We start from the raw sequence: 13,245 nt of genomic DNA on the forward strand, positions 1-13,245 counted from the left end.
GAGTTTGTAGTTTGACTTTAATTTGCCTACCAGTTTGTGTACTATTTATATCTCAAAATGCCTAAACCGCAAGTTAGTTTTCTTCTCAGTTTTGAAAGCTGATCCTTTTGTAATTCCCCTAAAAACAATTATCAAAAAAGAAAAATATACTTGTCAAACATACATCTCAAAAGTGGAAAAAAATATGCCCAATTTTCCACAGAAATGTCATAGCAATGCTAAAGTCCTCTGCGCTTTACTTCATGAGTACAGGGTTCCTCTGCTTTCCCACTGCTTCGGTGGGCATGTTGAGTTCAACAGCTTGGAGTTCTGTGTGTGAAGTATGGCCACCGCTAAGAGGTGAGGTTCAGGCTTCAAAAATGGTCACTGAGGGCCGTGGGATTCGACCAGATGAGAGTGTGAATGAGCAGACGTGATGGAGTGTGTCTCATCTATGCCCAGGGCAGTCAGCTTCCAGAGACACCCCTTCTGGACGATCCCATGGTGCTGTTGCCAGGCAGTCTAAGTGTCTTGCTTCATATGTAGGTAAACGTGACACTGTCCAGTGCTTTTCCTGTGGTGGATGTTTAGGAAATTGGGAAGACGATGATGATCCCTGGAAGGAACATGCCAAGTGGTTCCCTAAGTAAGTAGAGAAGTATTTTTTGCCTGTAATTTTTTTAAGACAAAGCAAAACTAAAGCATCACCTTCCCAGAGCAGAACCTTCAGTTTTGACCTTTCTCCTTCCTAAATAAGAATGCTCCAGAATTTATTAAAGCAAGAAAGCACTGATGAGACTGTGAAATTTTTTAGTTATATAATTTTAAAATAGTTTCTTAATATTGTTTTATTATCCAAAATACTAAGATATGATTTGCCAAGTAGAAGTTTCAGAATCTGCCTTAATAAATATGGATAATTTGTATGGGGATGATGTAAAATTATATAAAATAATGTTTAAAATATCATTACAAATAGTTTCATGTACTGCTGAATATATACCAAATGTAAACATTGTATTTCAAAAACTCAGTAAAAGTTTTGATTATTACAGTGGTCTTGAATTCTCTGCTTAGAAAATGACATGTTTTTAAAATTATTTCTAATGTTACATTTACTAGTATTTTCTGCATGACTGTATCTACCAAATACGCATTCATTCCTTTAAAATTTTTAAAACTTTCATTCTGGAAAATTTCATATGCAAGTCTAGAGACCACTTATCAACACATGGCCAAATCCTATTTCATTCATCTCTCACATACCTTTCCCCAGAAATAAAAATAACTAGATTATTTTAAAGCAAATCTCAGATATTATATAATGTCACTTATTGATATTTTAGCATATAACTCTGAAATGCAAGAATATTTCTTAAAAACAACCATAGTATCATTCTTCCTCCTAAAGAGGATTAGCAGTAATTCCTCAATCACATCAAATATCTGAGGCAGTGTTCAAATGTCCATATCCTTTCTCTCTTTACTGTTTACTCTCCTTACTGTTTGAATTAGGATGGAAACAGGGTCCATACATTACATTTGGTTGATATCTCAAGATTTTTAGTTTACAGATTTCTTCCTCCCCGACTTTTCCTTGTCACTTACTCATGAAAGGAGCCATGTAGTCTGTCCTGTAAGACTTCCTACCCTGGGTTTGGCTGAATGTTTTTCTGGTGTCATTTAACATGTTTCTCTATTTCCTGTATTTCCTATAATCTAACAGTTGGATCTGCAGTGTTCTTTGGCTCATTTTATTAAACATACTGGTCATGTACCTACCATATGCAAAGATGTTGCTGGTTAGATCTTAGGTCAACCACAAAAAACTGGGCTGTTGTTTAGGATTATATGTCATCTTTCACACAGACAGCCATGCTCACAAAAATGGAAGGATGTCTGATCTGTTCAGTAAGAAAAAAAGCAATATGAATGCGTAGTGTATGGACTTGTTTAAAATATATAGAGGAAAAAGTTAAAATATTCAAATCAAACAATCGATATCTTAAGGTTTGGGTTTGTCAGGAAATGAGGTGGAGAGGGATTTTCACATTTTACTTTGTTCACCTCTATCTTGTTTAAATTCTGGGAAACAAATGTATTTTTTTTTAAGTTGTAAAGAAAATGAGGGAGTGGGAAGGAGGAAGAGAACAAAGAAGAGAAGGGATTGGGGGAGAGAGATGGAGAGGAAAGAGAAAGGGAGGGGAGCTCTTCCTGACAAGCAGATGAAACAGAGGGATGCATGAAGCCAGATGGTTAAATATTGATTACTTTTTGGCTGTTCTTCATGGCTTCTGGGATCTTAGTTCCCTGATCAGGGATCAAACCAGTGCTTCACTTATCCTTAGGGCCACGATGTTTAGCGTCCCTGGGCTATACACTGGATGACTCCCAGCAACACCATTTGCATAGACCCTCATGCGATGGTCTAGCACCAACAAGAGCTGCACATTCTGTATCAGGTAGCACTCATACACCTTCTCTGGTGTACAACCTAGGGAAAGGTGAGAAGCATAGGGGGAAGATGTGAGTCCAGTGCTCAGCCCCAGGTCGGGAGGGAGCTAAGGTCTGCTGCTACAAAGGGCAGGGCAGAGCGCAGAGGCTCGGAGGTGCACAACGCTGCTCCCTAACACCCAGACCCTAGCCATGTTACTGAACCTCTGCATCTCGTGTGGAAAAAAAATAAATGATAATCCATAGCCTATTGGTTGTTGTAAGGATTATAAACAAAGTATATGGAGCAAATGCCTTGTAAAAACTACCATGTATTATATGACCATTTCACATTTCACCTGTTTGTCATCATCAGTATATGGTTAGCCAGTGTATTTCAGGGCTGGAATTAGAACTAAGAATCCTCCAATTTCTTGTTGATTGTGCCCTAACCTTAACTGTTTGAGCATCATTTTAAAAGATGTATTTATTTATTGGCTGCTTCGGTCATGGTTGTGGCACATGTTATCTTTGTTACGTCATTTGGGATCTTTCCTTTGCCCATGGACTCTCTAGTTTTGGTGAGTGGGCTCAGTAGTTGAGGTGCTTGGGCTTTGTTGCTCTGCAGCATAAGAGATCTTAGTTCCCCGACCAGGGACAGAACCTGTGTCCCCTGCATTGCAAGGTGGATTCTTAACCCCTGGACCATCAGGAAGTCCCTGGGCATCAATTTTTGCTTTGTTGCTGCTTTTATAAACTATGGACACAATGTCTGAGTATGTTCCTACAATTTAAAATGTAGTACTCAGTGTACTGTGTGTGTGTTTGTCGCTTAGTCCTGTCCAACTCTTTTCCACCCCATCAACTGTACCTTGCCAGGCTCCACTGTCCATGGGATTTCACAGGCAAGAATACTGGAGTAGGTTGCCATCCCCTTCTCCAGGGGATCTTCCTAACCCAGGGATCGAACCCAGGTGTCCCACATTGCAGGCAGATTCTTTACCATCTGAGCTACCAAGAAAGCCCACTCAGTGTACTAAATCGTTGTAAATAGATAAAATGATTTTTATTGTGTTTTTAAAAGAAGTAGTATCTGTTGAGCTCCTTTCCCAACCCACTCTAAGCATGTGGCGAGGCCCCAATCCCTCATGTCCTATGTGGACTGTGTGCAGATTCGGGTTATGTATGGATTTGAGTTGTGTGGGGATTCGGGGCACTCCTTGGAAGGATCTGTACACCTAAAACCTGGGGGCCTCAGTTGCCCAGAGTGGTGGCCCTAGAGTGATGTAGGGCTCATCTAATGGAGTTCACTTTCTCTCACTTTCTCACGTCTGTTCAAGAGAACAGTGGCGAGATGGACTGCTTTGGGCATGGGAGGTGGTGTGACAGAAAGAATAAAAAGGTTTATCTCCTCCCCGTGAGTGGCAGAAGTGGAACTAACACTCTAGCCTCTTGATTGTCAGCCCTGTTGTTACTCTAACATCACTAGAAAGGAAACTTATATTTGTAAGAGAGAGATTTTTAAAAAGTTAACTTAAAATTGCTTCTGTTTTGTGGAAAGGAATGTGTTTTTTAAGTGTATTCAATATGCTCTTTTTAAAAAATTCTATTAATTTCCATTGTATATTTCTAAGGAGTAGTATATATGTTTTTCAATAGATGAAATTTATTATCGTTTGTTACCTTTACCGCCAGTAACTTTTATGTAAGCATAGGAACTAGTTTGTCACTGTAGTTTAACTTAACAAAAACACCTCCAACCTATATATTGTTATAAATCCATCTCTTTGATTGTATTATGCTTTGTTTCAGGATAAAAGATAATCTGAAGATTTAGTTTTGCATTATTACACATGTTGTCATTAATGGAAATAGTAATTATATGATAATAAAGATAACTGTCATAAGTTTTGGGGTAAATTTTTTGACAGTTTTATCAAAGTAAAAAAGAATTGAGCAATTTAAAGTACACAATGCAATAAGTTTTAACGAATGTTTTTTGTGTCACTGCAGTTATAAAGCTACAAGATATCTCTATCACAGTATCAGGGTAAACTTTCATTTGGTTTGTTTGTTATAGATGTGAATTTCTTCAAAGTAAGAAATCCTTAAAGGAAATTACCCAGTATATTCAAAGCTACAAGGGATTTGTTGACGTCACGGTAATTTATTATTCTTTTTAATTAATTTTTATTGGAGTGTACTTGCTTTACAATGTTGTGTTAGTTTCTGCTGTACAGCAAAGTGAGTCAGCTATATGTATACATATGCTGTGAGCTAAGTGGCTTAATTGTGTACAACTCTTTGCGACCCCATGGACTGTAGCCCATCAGGCTACTCTGTGCATGGGATTCTCCAGGCAAGAATACTGGAGTGGCTTGCCATTTCCTTCTCCAGGAGATATTCCCAAGCCTGGGATCGAACCCACGTCTCTAATATCTCCTGCATTGGCAGGCAGGTTCTTTACCACTAGTACCATATGGGAAGCGCTGTACATATAGCCCCTCTCTTTTGGATCTCCTTCCCATTGAGGTCACCACGGAGCACTGAGGAGAGTTCCCTGAGCTGTGCAGGAGGTTCTCAGTAGTAATCTATTTGGCATTGTGGTAATTTATAAAAATTTTTATAAATTAATTAGAATGAGGAGAGTACATCCCTCTTTTGTGATGGCCTCCCCTTCCTTCTTCTTCCTTTATTCCATTCCCCTACCTCTTATTGGGCAGGGGAAGACAAACACGTTCTTTTGGTCAACTCGAGTCCTTAGAATGGCCTGCCTTCCTGGTGGTTCTCTCCTCTTTGACTGAGGTCAGCTCCTCCAGCTTCCCTAGGATGCCCCCCTCTGAGTGTCCTCATGAGACATTCAGACCACAGGACGCTACCCACTGTAAGCCTCAGAGATGGTTACTCTGTGCTCTATCGGTGTGAGTTCCCTAGTGGCAGGTGATGGGAAAACCCATCTTACATAGGCTTATGCCAAAAAAAAAAAAAGGCGAGGGGCTGGATTTATTGGCTAACATGACTCGGATGAGAGCCCTGCAAGGGCAGGAGTGTTTCTTCAGAGAGAAACCTGGATGCAATTTTCAGAGAAGAATCAGTTACTCAACACTTAACCATCCTCCTGAATCCAGTTTCCTTCCTATATCTCATACCTTCCTCATTAGTCAAAGGACCTCTGATATCTTATTGTAACTTAGCTTTTGAGTTGGATCTCTGGAAAAACTGACCCAGAAAAGGCTTCTTGTTGAGTATAAACATTTACAGGTTTCTTTTCCCATTACACTGTGTAAAAAATGTCAATATTAATAGAAATAATAATCAAAAGAATAATTCTCTAACAACTCTGCCATTCAATTCAATGAAACTCTTAATTTATAGGCAGGGGTGGAGGAGGGAGTTCTTTTAATTTTCGTTCATAGATAGTTGTATACTTCAAATCAGTAACTTGAATTTTTTTTAATTGAGGTATAGTCGATCTATGCCTGAAACTAAAATATTATACAACACAAGTGAAAAGTGAAGCCGCTCAGTCGTGTCCGACTCTTTGCAACCCCATGGACTGTAGCCTGCCACTTTCCTCCATCCATGGGATTTTCCAGGCAAGAGTACAGGAGTAGGTTGCCATTTCCTTCTCCAGAGGATCTTCCCAACCCAGGGATCGAACCCAGGTCTCCCGCATTTTGTTAAAGGCTCCCATAAATTCTCAAGAGTTCTGCCAAAGTCATAGACCCAGACTCAGCTTGTTGGGCTTGGGAATTTCTGAAGTAGTCCTTTCCTCCTTAGTCCTGAGGGTTGGGCTGCAACAAGCCAGGAACATTTCCAAGGCTACAGAGAAAGGAGATGTTCTACATGTGCAGGAGAGAAAGGACAGGTCAGTCAAATCATTCTTGCAGAGGAATGAGAATTCAGAAGGACAAGGAAGTGTTAGGAGGAAAGATTAGGGCTGAGAGAGAGATTTGGGAAATAGTTTAAAAATCTACTGCCATTTTATCCAGTAGAGTGCAACATAGTCACAAGTGCAAGGAACACTGGGGAATTTGGTTCAGGTTCGGGATTCAAAAGTTCCAACCTGCTATACAGTAAAACACAGCGATTCACAATTTTTAAAGGTTATACTCCATTTATAGTCACTGTAGAATATTGGATATGTCCCCTGATACATAGCTATATCATACCTATATATGTAATATATAGATATATATAGTGACTATATCCAATATATATAGAATTTTTATTGGATATATTCACTATAGAATATTGGATATACACGTTAGATACTTGTGGCTTATTTATTTTATGCACAGTAGTTTATATAATAGCTTGAGTTTTCATTTTCTTCAGGGAGAACATTTTCTGGATTCCTGGGTCAAGAGAGATTTATCTGTGGCATCAGGTAAAGACTCAGACATATTTAGAAAAGCTCTAGTTGTTTATTTCTTTTGCTTTTTTTTCCCTAACCTTTCCATTTTCCTCCTTATTTTGTGGTGCCATGGTAATTTTTTAAAAAACCATTTCATTAGAGTTTTTTGGTCTCCTGGGGTGACTTAATTTTTTAACATAAATGAACATAGGGAAATATATCAGGGTTGGGTCCTTAATTGAATTTCCCTTAAAACAATTAAGGTTTCTTGATAAAATGGTTTTGAAAACATTCTTAAATGGATCAGTGTCTATTAAGAAATTAAATGTGAAGTAATAGAAAATAAATGTTGATCTCTGCCCCCAATTCCTGGCACAGAGCTCCTCAGTTCAGTTCAGTTCAGTCGCTCAGTCATGTCCAACTATTTGAGACTTCATGGATTGTAGCACGCCAAGCCTCCCTGTCCATCACCAACTCCAAGAGCTTACTCAAACTCATGTCCATTGAGTCAGTGATGCCATCCAACCATCTCATTCTCTGTCTTCCCCTTCTCCTGCCTTCAATGTTTCCCAGCATCAGGGTCTTTTCAAATGAGTCAGTTCTTTGCATCAGGTGGCCAAAGTATTGGAGTTTCAGCTTCAGCATCAGTCCTTCCAATAAACACCCAGGACTAATCTCCTTTAGGATGGACTAGTTGGATCTTCTTGCAGTCCAAGGGACTCTCAAGAGTCTTCTCCAACACCACAGTTCAAAAGCATCTATTCTTCAGTGCTCAGCTTTCTTTATAGTCCAACTCTCACATCCATACATGACTACTGGAAAAACAATAGCTTTGACCAGATGGACCTTTGTTGGCAAAGTAATGTCTCTGCTTTTGAATATGCTGTCTAGGTTGGTCATAACTTTTCTTCCAAGGAGCAAGCGTCTTTTCATTTCATGGCTGCAGTCACCATCTGCTGTGATTTTAGAGCCCCCCAAAATGAAGTCTGCCACTGTTTCCATTGTTTCCCCATCTATTTGCCATGAAGTGATGGGACTGGATGCCATGATCTTAGTTTTCTGAATGTTGAGTTTTAAGCCAACTTTTTCACAGAGCTCCTAAAACCCATGTAATTTCCTAAGTGATGAGATCATGAGGAGCATCTCTTGTTCTAGTAGTTGCTCTTTGACACTGTGCCTGGTACAGGGCCCCTAAAACCCTCGTAAACCCCTAAGTGATAAGAGCACTAAAAGCACTGTTGGTTTCTAATGTGGTGACTCTGGGTGGGCTCTTGGTTGGGGGTTGGTCACTGGAAGGAACAAGTTACAATTAGAAGCTTGGAATTTTCAGCCCTACTCCCTTTTCTTCATAGCAGGGAAAAGGGATATAAATTGAGTTAATGATTGACCATGCCTATGTGAGGAAGCCTCCATAAAAATCCCAATAGTTTGTGGATCTAGGAGCCTTTGGGTGTGTGAACACAACTACACTGTAAATGTGACACATCCCAACTCCATGGGGAAGGAAGCTCCCAGATCCCAGTCTGTGAGCCAGTTCATCTGTGCGTGTGTGCATGCCAAGTCACTTCAGTCACGTCCAACTCTTTGCCACACTATGGGCTGTAGCCCACCAGGCTCCTCTGTCCATGAGATTCTCCAGGCAAGAATACTGGAGTAGGTTGCCATGCCCTCCTCTAGGGGATCTTCCCGACCCAGGGATCGAACCTGCATCTCTGATGTCTCCTGCATCGACAGGCAGGTTCTTCACTAGTAGCACCACCTAGAAAGCCCCCAGCTCATCTGTACCCTTGATCATGTCCTTTGCTAAACAAATAAAAGTGTTTCCCTGGGTTCTGTGAGCCACTCTGTCAAATGAAGTGGAGTGGGAGCAGTCTTATGGGATTGAGCCTTTAATCTGTAGGATCTGGTACTACTAAGTAGATAGTGTCAGAGTAAATTGTAGGACATCCAGCTGGTGGTGCAGAGAATTGCTCAGTGGGGAAAGTATCAGAAGTATCGTGAATGTGACAGTAGTGTGAGAGTAAAGGAGACACACTGGAGGAAAAGACTGAGGTTTTTCTAGTACATTAAGTCATATTCCAACTAAAAATGAAATGAAAGCCGGAATCCTGGGATTAAATGTGATACTGAAACAAGCTTTCATCTTAAGGAATTTTGCAGTATCTACTTTTGTTACCGTATTTAATACACATAAGTTGGTTATCAAATCCTCAAGGGATGCAGAAGACAGGAACCAAACTCTAGGATCAATGTGTAAAGTCTAATGGAGACCACCCCCATAGAGCTGACACCCACAGGGCGAGAAATAAATCTGCCTCCTTTTTAGGGGGCTTCAAGCAAGATTTGCCTTTCTCAAGTTTTGACACTAACTTGGGGAGGAAGGGAAGCTGCTCTAGCTTCCTCTTCCTTTATTCTGATGCTCTACAGTGAAAAGATAGTTTGAAAATATTTTATTATAAAAAAATGAATGTATTCAGAAATAAGACCGTAGCAAATCCCCACCATGTATCCACCATTCTGTTTCAACAGTTTAACACCTGGTCAGTCTGGTTTTGTTTCTCCTTTTCTAACCCCCTCCTTCAATTGCATTGAAACAAACTCAAACATACTGTTCTATCTGTAAACACAAAAGGATAACTCAAACACTGATAGTAGCAATATCAAAGCTTGCTAGTCTCACCGTATGCCTTTTATTCAAGTCTGTTGCAGTGGCAGCATCTTTGTTAATGAAGAACTCCGACTGCAGTCTTTCAAGTACTGGCCCCAGGCGTCCCCAGTGGGAGCAGCAGCTCTGGTCAAAGCAGGTCTTTTCTACACAGGTGAGTCAGCAGTTTGCTCCAAGCTCTTGCCTTGCTGCCCATTGAGACCCCACATGCCCTTCATGATCCTGGGCTGGTATTTAACTGGGCTCAACAATCCCTACTTCTTATTATTCCTCACATATTCTTTTTCCTTTCTGTATCATAAATCCTCTCCCAGTTCTCTACACCTCCTTTAGGTAGTAAAGCCCCAACCTTGAAAACTTAAGGTCTGGGCTAACAACAAATACAAGGATTCTGTTGGGGATAATTATCATGCCTTGGTACACTTTACTCTCTACACCCACCCCTCGGGAAACTGTCACATGACTCTGTGTCCCTCGCTCTTGAAGCAGAGCTCAGTAGTCAGATGTCCATACCTACGTATCAGAGGAGCTGGGGCGTTCAATTTTTTTTTCTTCCAGTTAGCAATGTGCCCAGCTGAAAATTGGAGTTTCTGTTACTATGGAAGATTGAGAGATAACTAGGAGTGTGGATAGCGATCTTTTAGAAACCATGTATTTATTTGACTGTGAGCTCTCGGCTCTTGGTTGCGGCACACAGTATCCTTACCTGCAGCACAGGAGCTCCAAAGCTGAGGCATGTGGGACCTCGGTCCCTGACCAGCCCCTCTGCATTGGGAGCACGCAGTCTTAGCCACTGGACCAGCGGAGAATTCCCCTGGATGGAGGGTCTTTGCCACACTCTCCTTGGAAGAGAAAGTAAGGAAATTCCTCGTTATAATTCCTAAGCATGGAGAATCTGCCATCGGTTCATAGGCTTCTCTCTTCAGCTACTGGTCGTCAGGAGTTCCACTTTGTCATGTGCAAAGAAAGGGCAGGTTCCCCTCAACTTCACCTCTGCCTGAGGTACAGAAAGGTGAAATGATATTGTATCCTTTCTGGGGACCTTGCTGACCTTCTCTAGACCAAACACACATGCTAACTTCCAGTGAAGGTCCATGGGGGAACTTCTGCTGTGGGGTCAAGTCATGAATACTGCAGAGTAGTGCAGAGTAGGGGAGTGTAGTGTTCACTTGGACTAACAGACATGTTCCACTGGTACAAAAAATCTTAATGCCTCAATATCTTAAGCATTTGGCAAGTTAGTGTTCCCCCCTTTCTACTTGCTCTCTCCAATCTCTCTTCCTCTTGGCAGCCTTCCTCAAGGACCTTCTGTCTAGTAGTGTCCTCACCCTCTTCCTTTTGAACCTCCTCCTCACCCACAAATCCTAGTCATCTCACCCTTTTGGGATCTTGCAAGCTCTAGGACCTCCTATTTCTGTACAGACACAAAGGGAGATTTTCCTATGCTCTGGCTTTATAATGACTGCAGGAGTCCAAGAGGAGAAGGAAAATGAGGAATGTTCCATCATCTTACTAGAGTGGGTAGCTGTTCCCTTCTCCAGGGAATCTTCCCAACCCAGGAATCGAAACCTGGTCTCCCACATTGCAGGAGGATTCTTTACTGAGCGGATTCCCAGCTGAGCCACCAGGAAAGCCTAGGACTACTGGAGTGGGTAGCCTGTCCCTACTCCAGTGGATCTTCCTGACCCAGGAGTCGAACCAGGGTCTAATGCATTGCAGGTGGATTCTTTATCACTTGAGCTACCAAGGAAGCCCTCTTAGAAACTAGGATGTTTCTAGTTCGGTAGATCCAAATGCTTTAGTAGATCCAAATGCTAATTTCCTTCCAAAAAATAGAGTCTCATTCGAAGACTTGATCCTATTTCTAGTGGAATGAACCTGTAGTAAGAGGTATCTGATTCTTCACAATCTTACTTACGTGAGAGTGGCTATATTTGCTCATACATATTTTCCTGAGCTCCAAATATATTCTTTCTGATTTATTCATTGAACAGATAACTTATTAAGTGCATAATAAGTGCTAATTGCTGTTCTAGGTCCATGAGATTCATTGGGGAGCAAAACAGCAAAAATCTCCTCCTTCGTGGAGCTTCAGTTCCACATTCTGATTTGCAAATCTCTTGCCCCATTGAATGAAGAGGGGACAGGGACAGGGTTTGATCAGTGTGCATGGTACATAGGAACATTCAGTGGTGCTTGCTCATGACCCCACTGGTGCGAGAAGAGCCCTAGTTAGAATATTTCTTCACTGGTGACACAAAGTTGTGACTTTGTCACAAAATCTGATAGAAAGTGTAAGTTGGGTTTTGCTAATATGGTTATTATCTGTGTCACTTGACAAATACATTGGCCTGTGGCACTGATCGAATTTCCTTACTTCTAGGTAAATTGGACATTGTCCAGTGTTTTTCCTGTAGAGGATATTTGCATGAATGGGAGGAAGGTGATGACCCATTAGAAGAACACGCCAAATTTTTTCCCAAGTAAGTGGAATGAATGCTTAGTATCTATGAATCTGGATGTATTTTAGCAATTTTCCCCTCATTTTATATTCTGATTAAGTCTTTGCCTGCGTGTCTCATTCTTACAATGAAGAATGAGTCTTCCTTTCTTTCATTCCATTGCTTTCACAGCCCCCTTCCCATCTAGCCTTCCTCTCACAATAGTTACAGTACAGTTTTGGTTCAGTCATTATTTTCACATTAATGTCTGTGTTATCATGACTTCATAAAGGCAGAGCCTTGTAGTAAATAATTTATTTTCTCTCCCTGTACAACTTCCAGTTTTTGTAGGGAGTGATAATTGTTTTATCAATATGTTTGCTTACTTTTTTGTTTTTTTTTAAATTCACACATAAACTCTTTTAAAGTGCACAATCCAGTACCATTTAGTACATGAACAGTGTTGTGCAATTACCTCCACTAGTTCCAAAACATTTCGTTATTCCAAAAGAGAACTCTGTACCCATGAAGCAATCATTCCTTGTCTCCGCAGTACACCCTATTTCCTGAGAAACCAGTTAGCTTTCTGTTGCTATAGATTTACTCTCTTGGATATTTTATGTAAATGGAAGCATATAATATCTTTTGTATCTGACTTTACTTAGCACAGTGTTTTGAGGTTCATTCATGTTGTAGCATGTATCAGTACTTCATTCTTTTTTATGGCTGACATATATGTAATTGTACATGTGTATATATATGTATGTATTTCAGTTTCTCCATCTCACCAATACCTGTTATTTTCCTTTTTAAAAAAATATAGCCATTTGCTTAGTTTTTAAAACGTATTTAACACAAGTTCATCTTCAAATTCTCCCAAATGTTTAAATCTCCTCTCCAATCATTCAGACTTGTAATACAGCCCACTATTTTCATTTTCTTAAAGAGGCTGTCATGAAGTCTCTGACCTGCTTCAATATGAACTCTTTGTCCTGAAGTTACCCCAGGATCCTAGGATTGTTCGTCAAGTCATCCTAGGGATTCCTATTGTCTCTCTCCTGTGTTTTCTGGATCTGTTATCATCCTTTCCTGGGCTTATTCACTCACTTTGAAATACTCCCCCACAGATCCCTGGGAAAGACTGCATAAGAAATGCATGTTTTTAGCTTCCACTTAATGCGTATATCTGAATATTTATATATATATTTTCTCATGCTTGTTTAGTAGTTTAGCTACGTATGGAATTCCAGGTTGGAAATCATTTTAATTCCAAATTGTAGAGACATTGCTGCATTTTCTAATAACTTCCAGTATTGCTGTTGGAAGTTCCATGTCTTTCTGATTCTTAATCTTTTTATTACTTGTTCCCA

The 13,245-nt window shown here is 40.4% G+C and overlaps 1 protein-coding gene across 2 annotated transcripts in view; it reads left to right on the plus strand.

The window, feature by feature from the left end:
* NAIP (NLR family apoptosis inhibitory protein) overlaps positions 1 to 13,245 on the plus strand; it is a 52,898-nt gene that overhangs the window by 15,960 nt on the left and 23,693 nt on the right. For both annotated transcript variants that reach the window (XM_081518471.1, XM_081518472.1), the window contains exons 3-7: positions 526 to 625; positions 4,493 to 4,574; positions 6,751 to 6,802; positions 9,469 to 9,588; positions 11,818 to 11,917. In XM_081518471.1, the coding sequence (XP_081374597.1) occupies positions 526 to 625; positions 4,493 to 4,574; positions 6,751 to 6,802; positions 9,469 to 9,588; positions 11,818 to 11,917 (454 nt within the window). The remainder of the gene's footprint in view (positions 1 to 525; positions 626 to 4,492; positions 4,575 to 6,750; positions 6,803 to 9,468; positions 9,589 to 11,817; positions 11,918 to 13,245) is intronic.

The sequence above is a fragment of the Giraffa tippelskirchi genome, chromosome 8 (assembly GCF_054371585.1).
Source record: "Giraffa tippelskirchi isolate mGirTip1 chromosome 8, T2T-mGirTip1v1.2.pri, whole genome shotgun sequence".
In the NCBI taxonomy this organism is placed as follows: domain Eukaryota; kingdom Metazoa; phylum Chordata; class Mammalia; order Artiodactyla; family Giraffidae; genus Giraffa; species Giraffa tippelskirchi.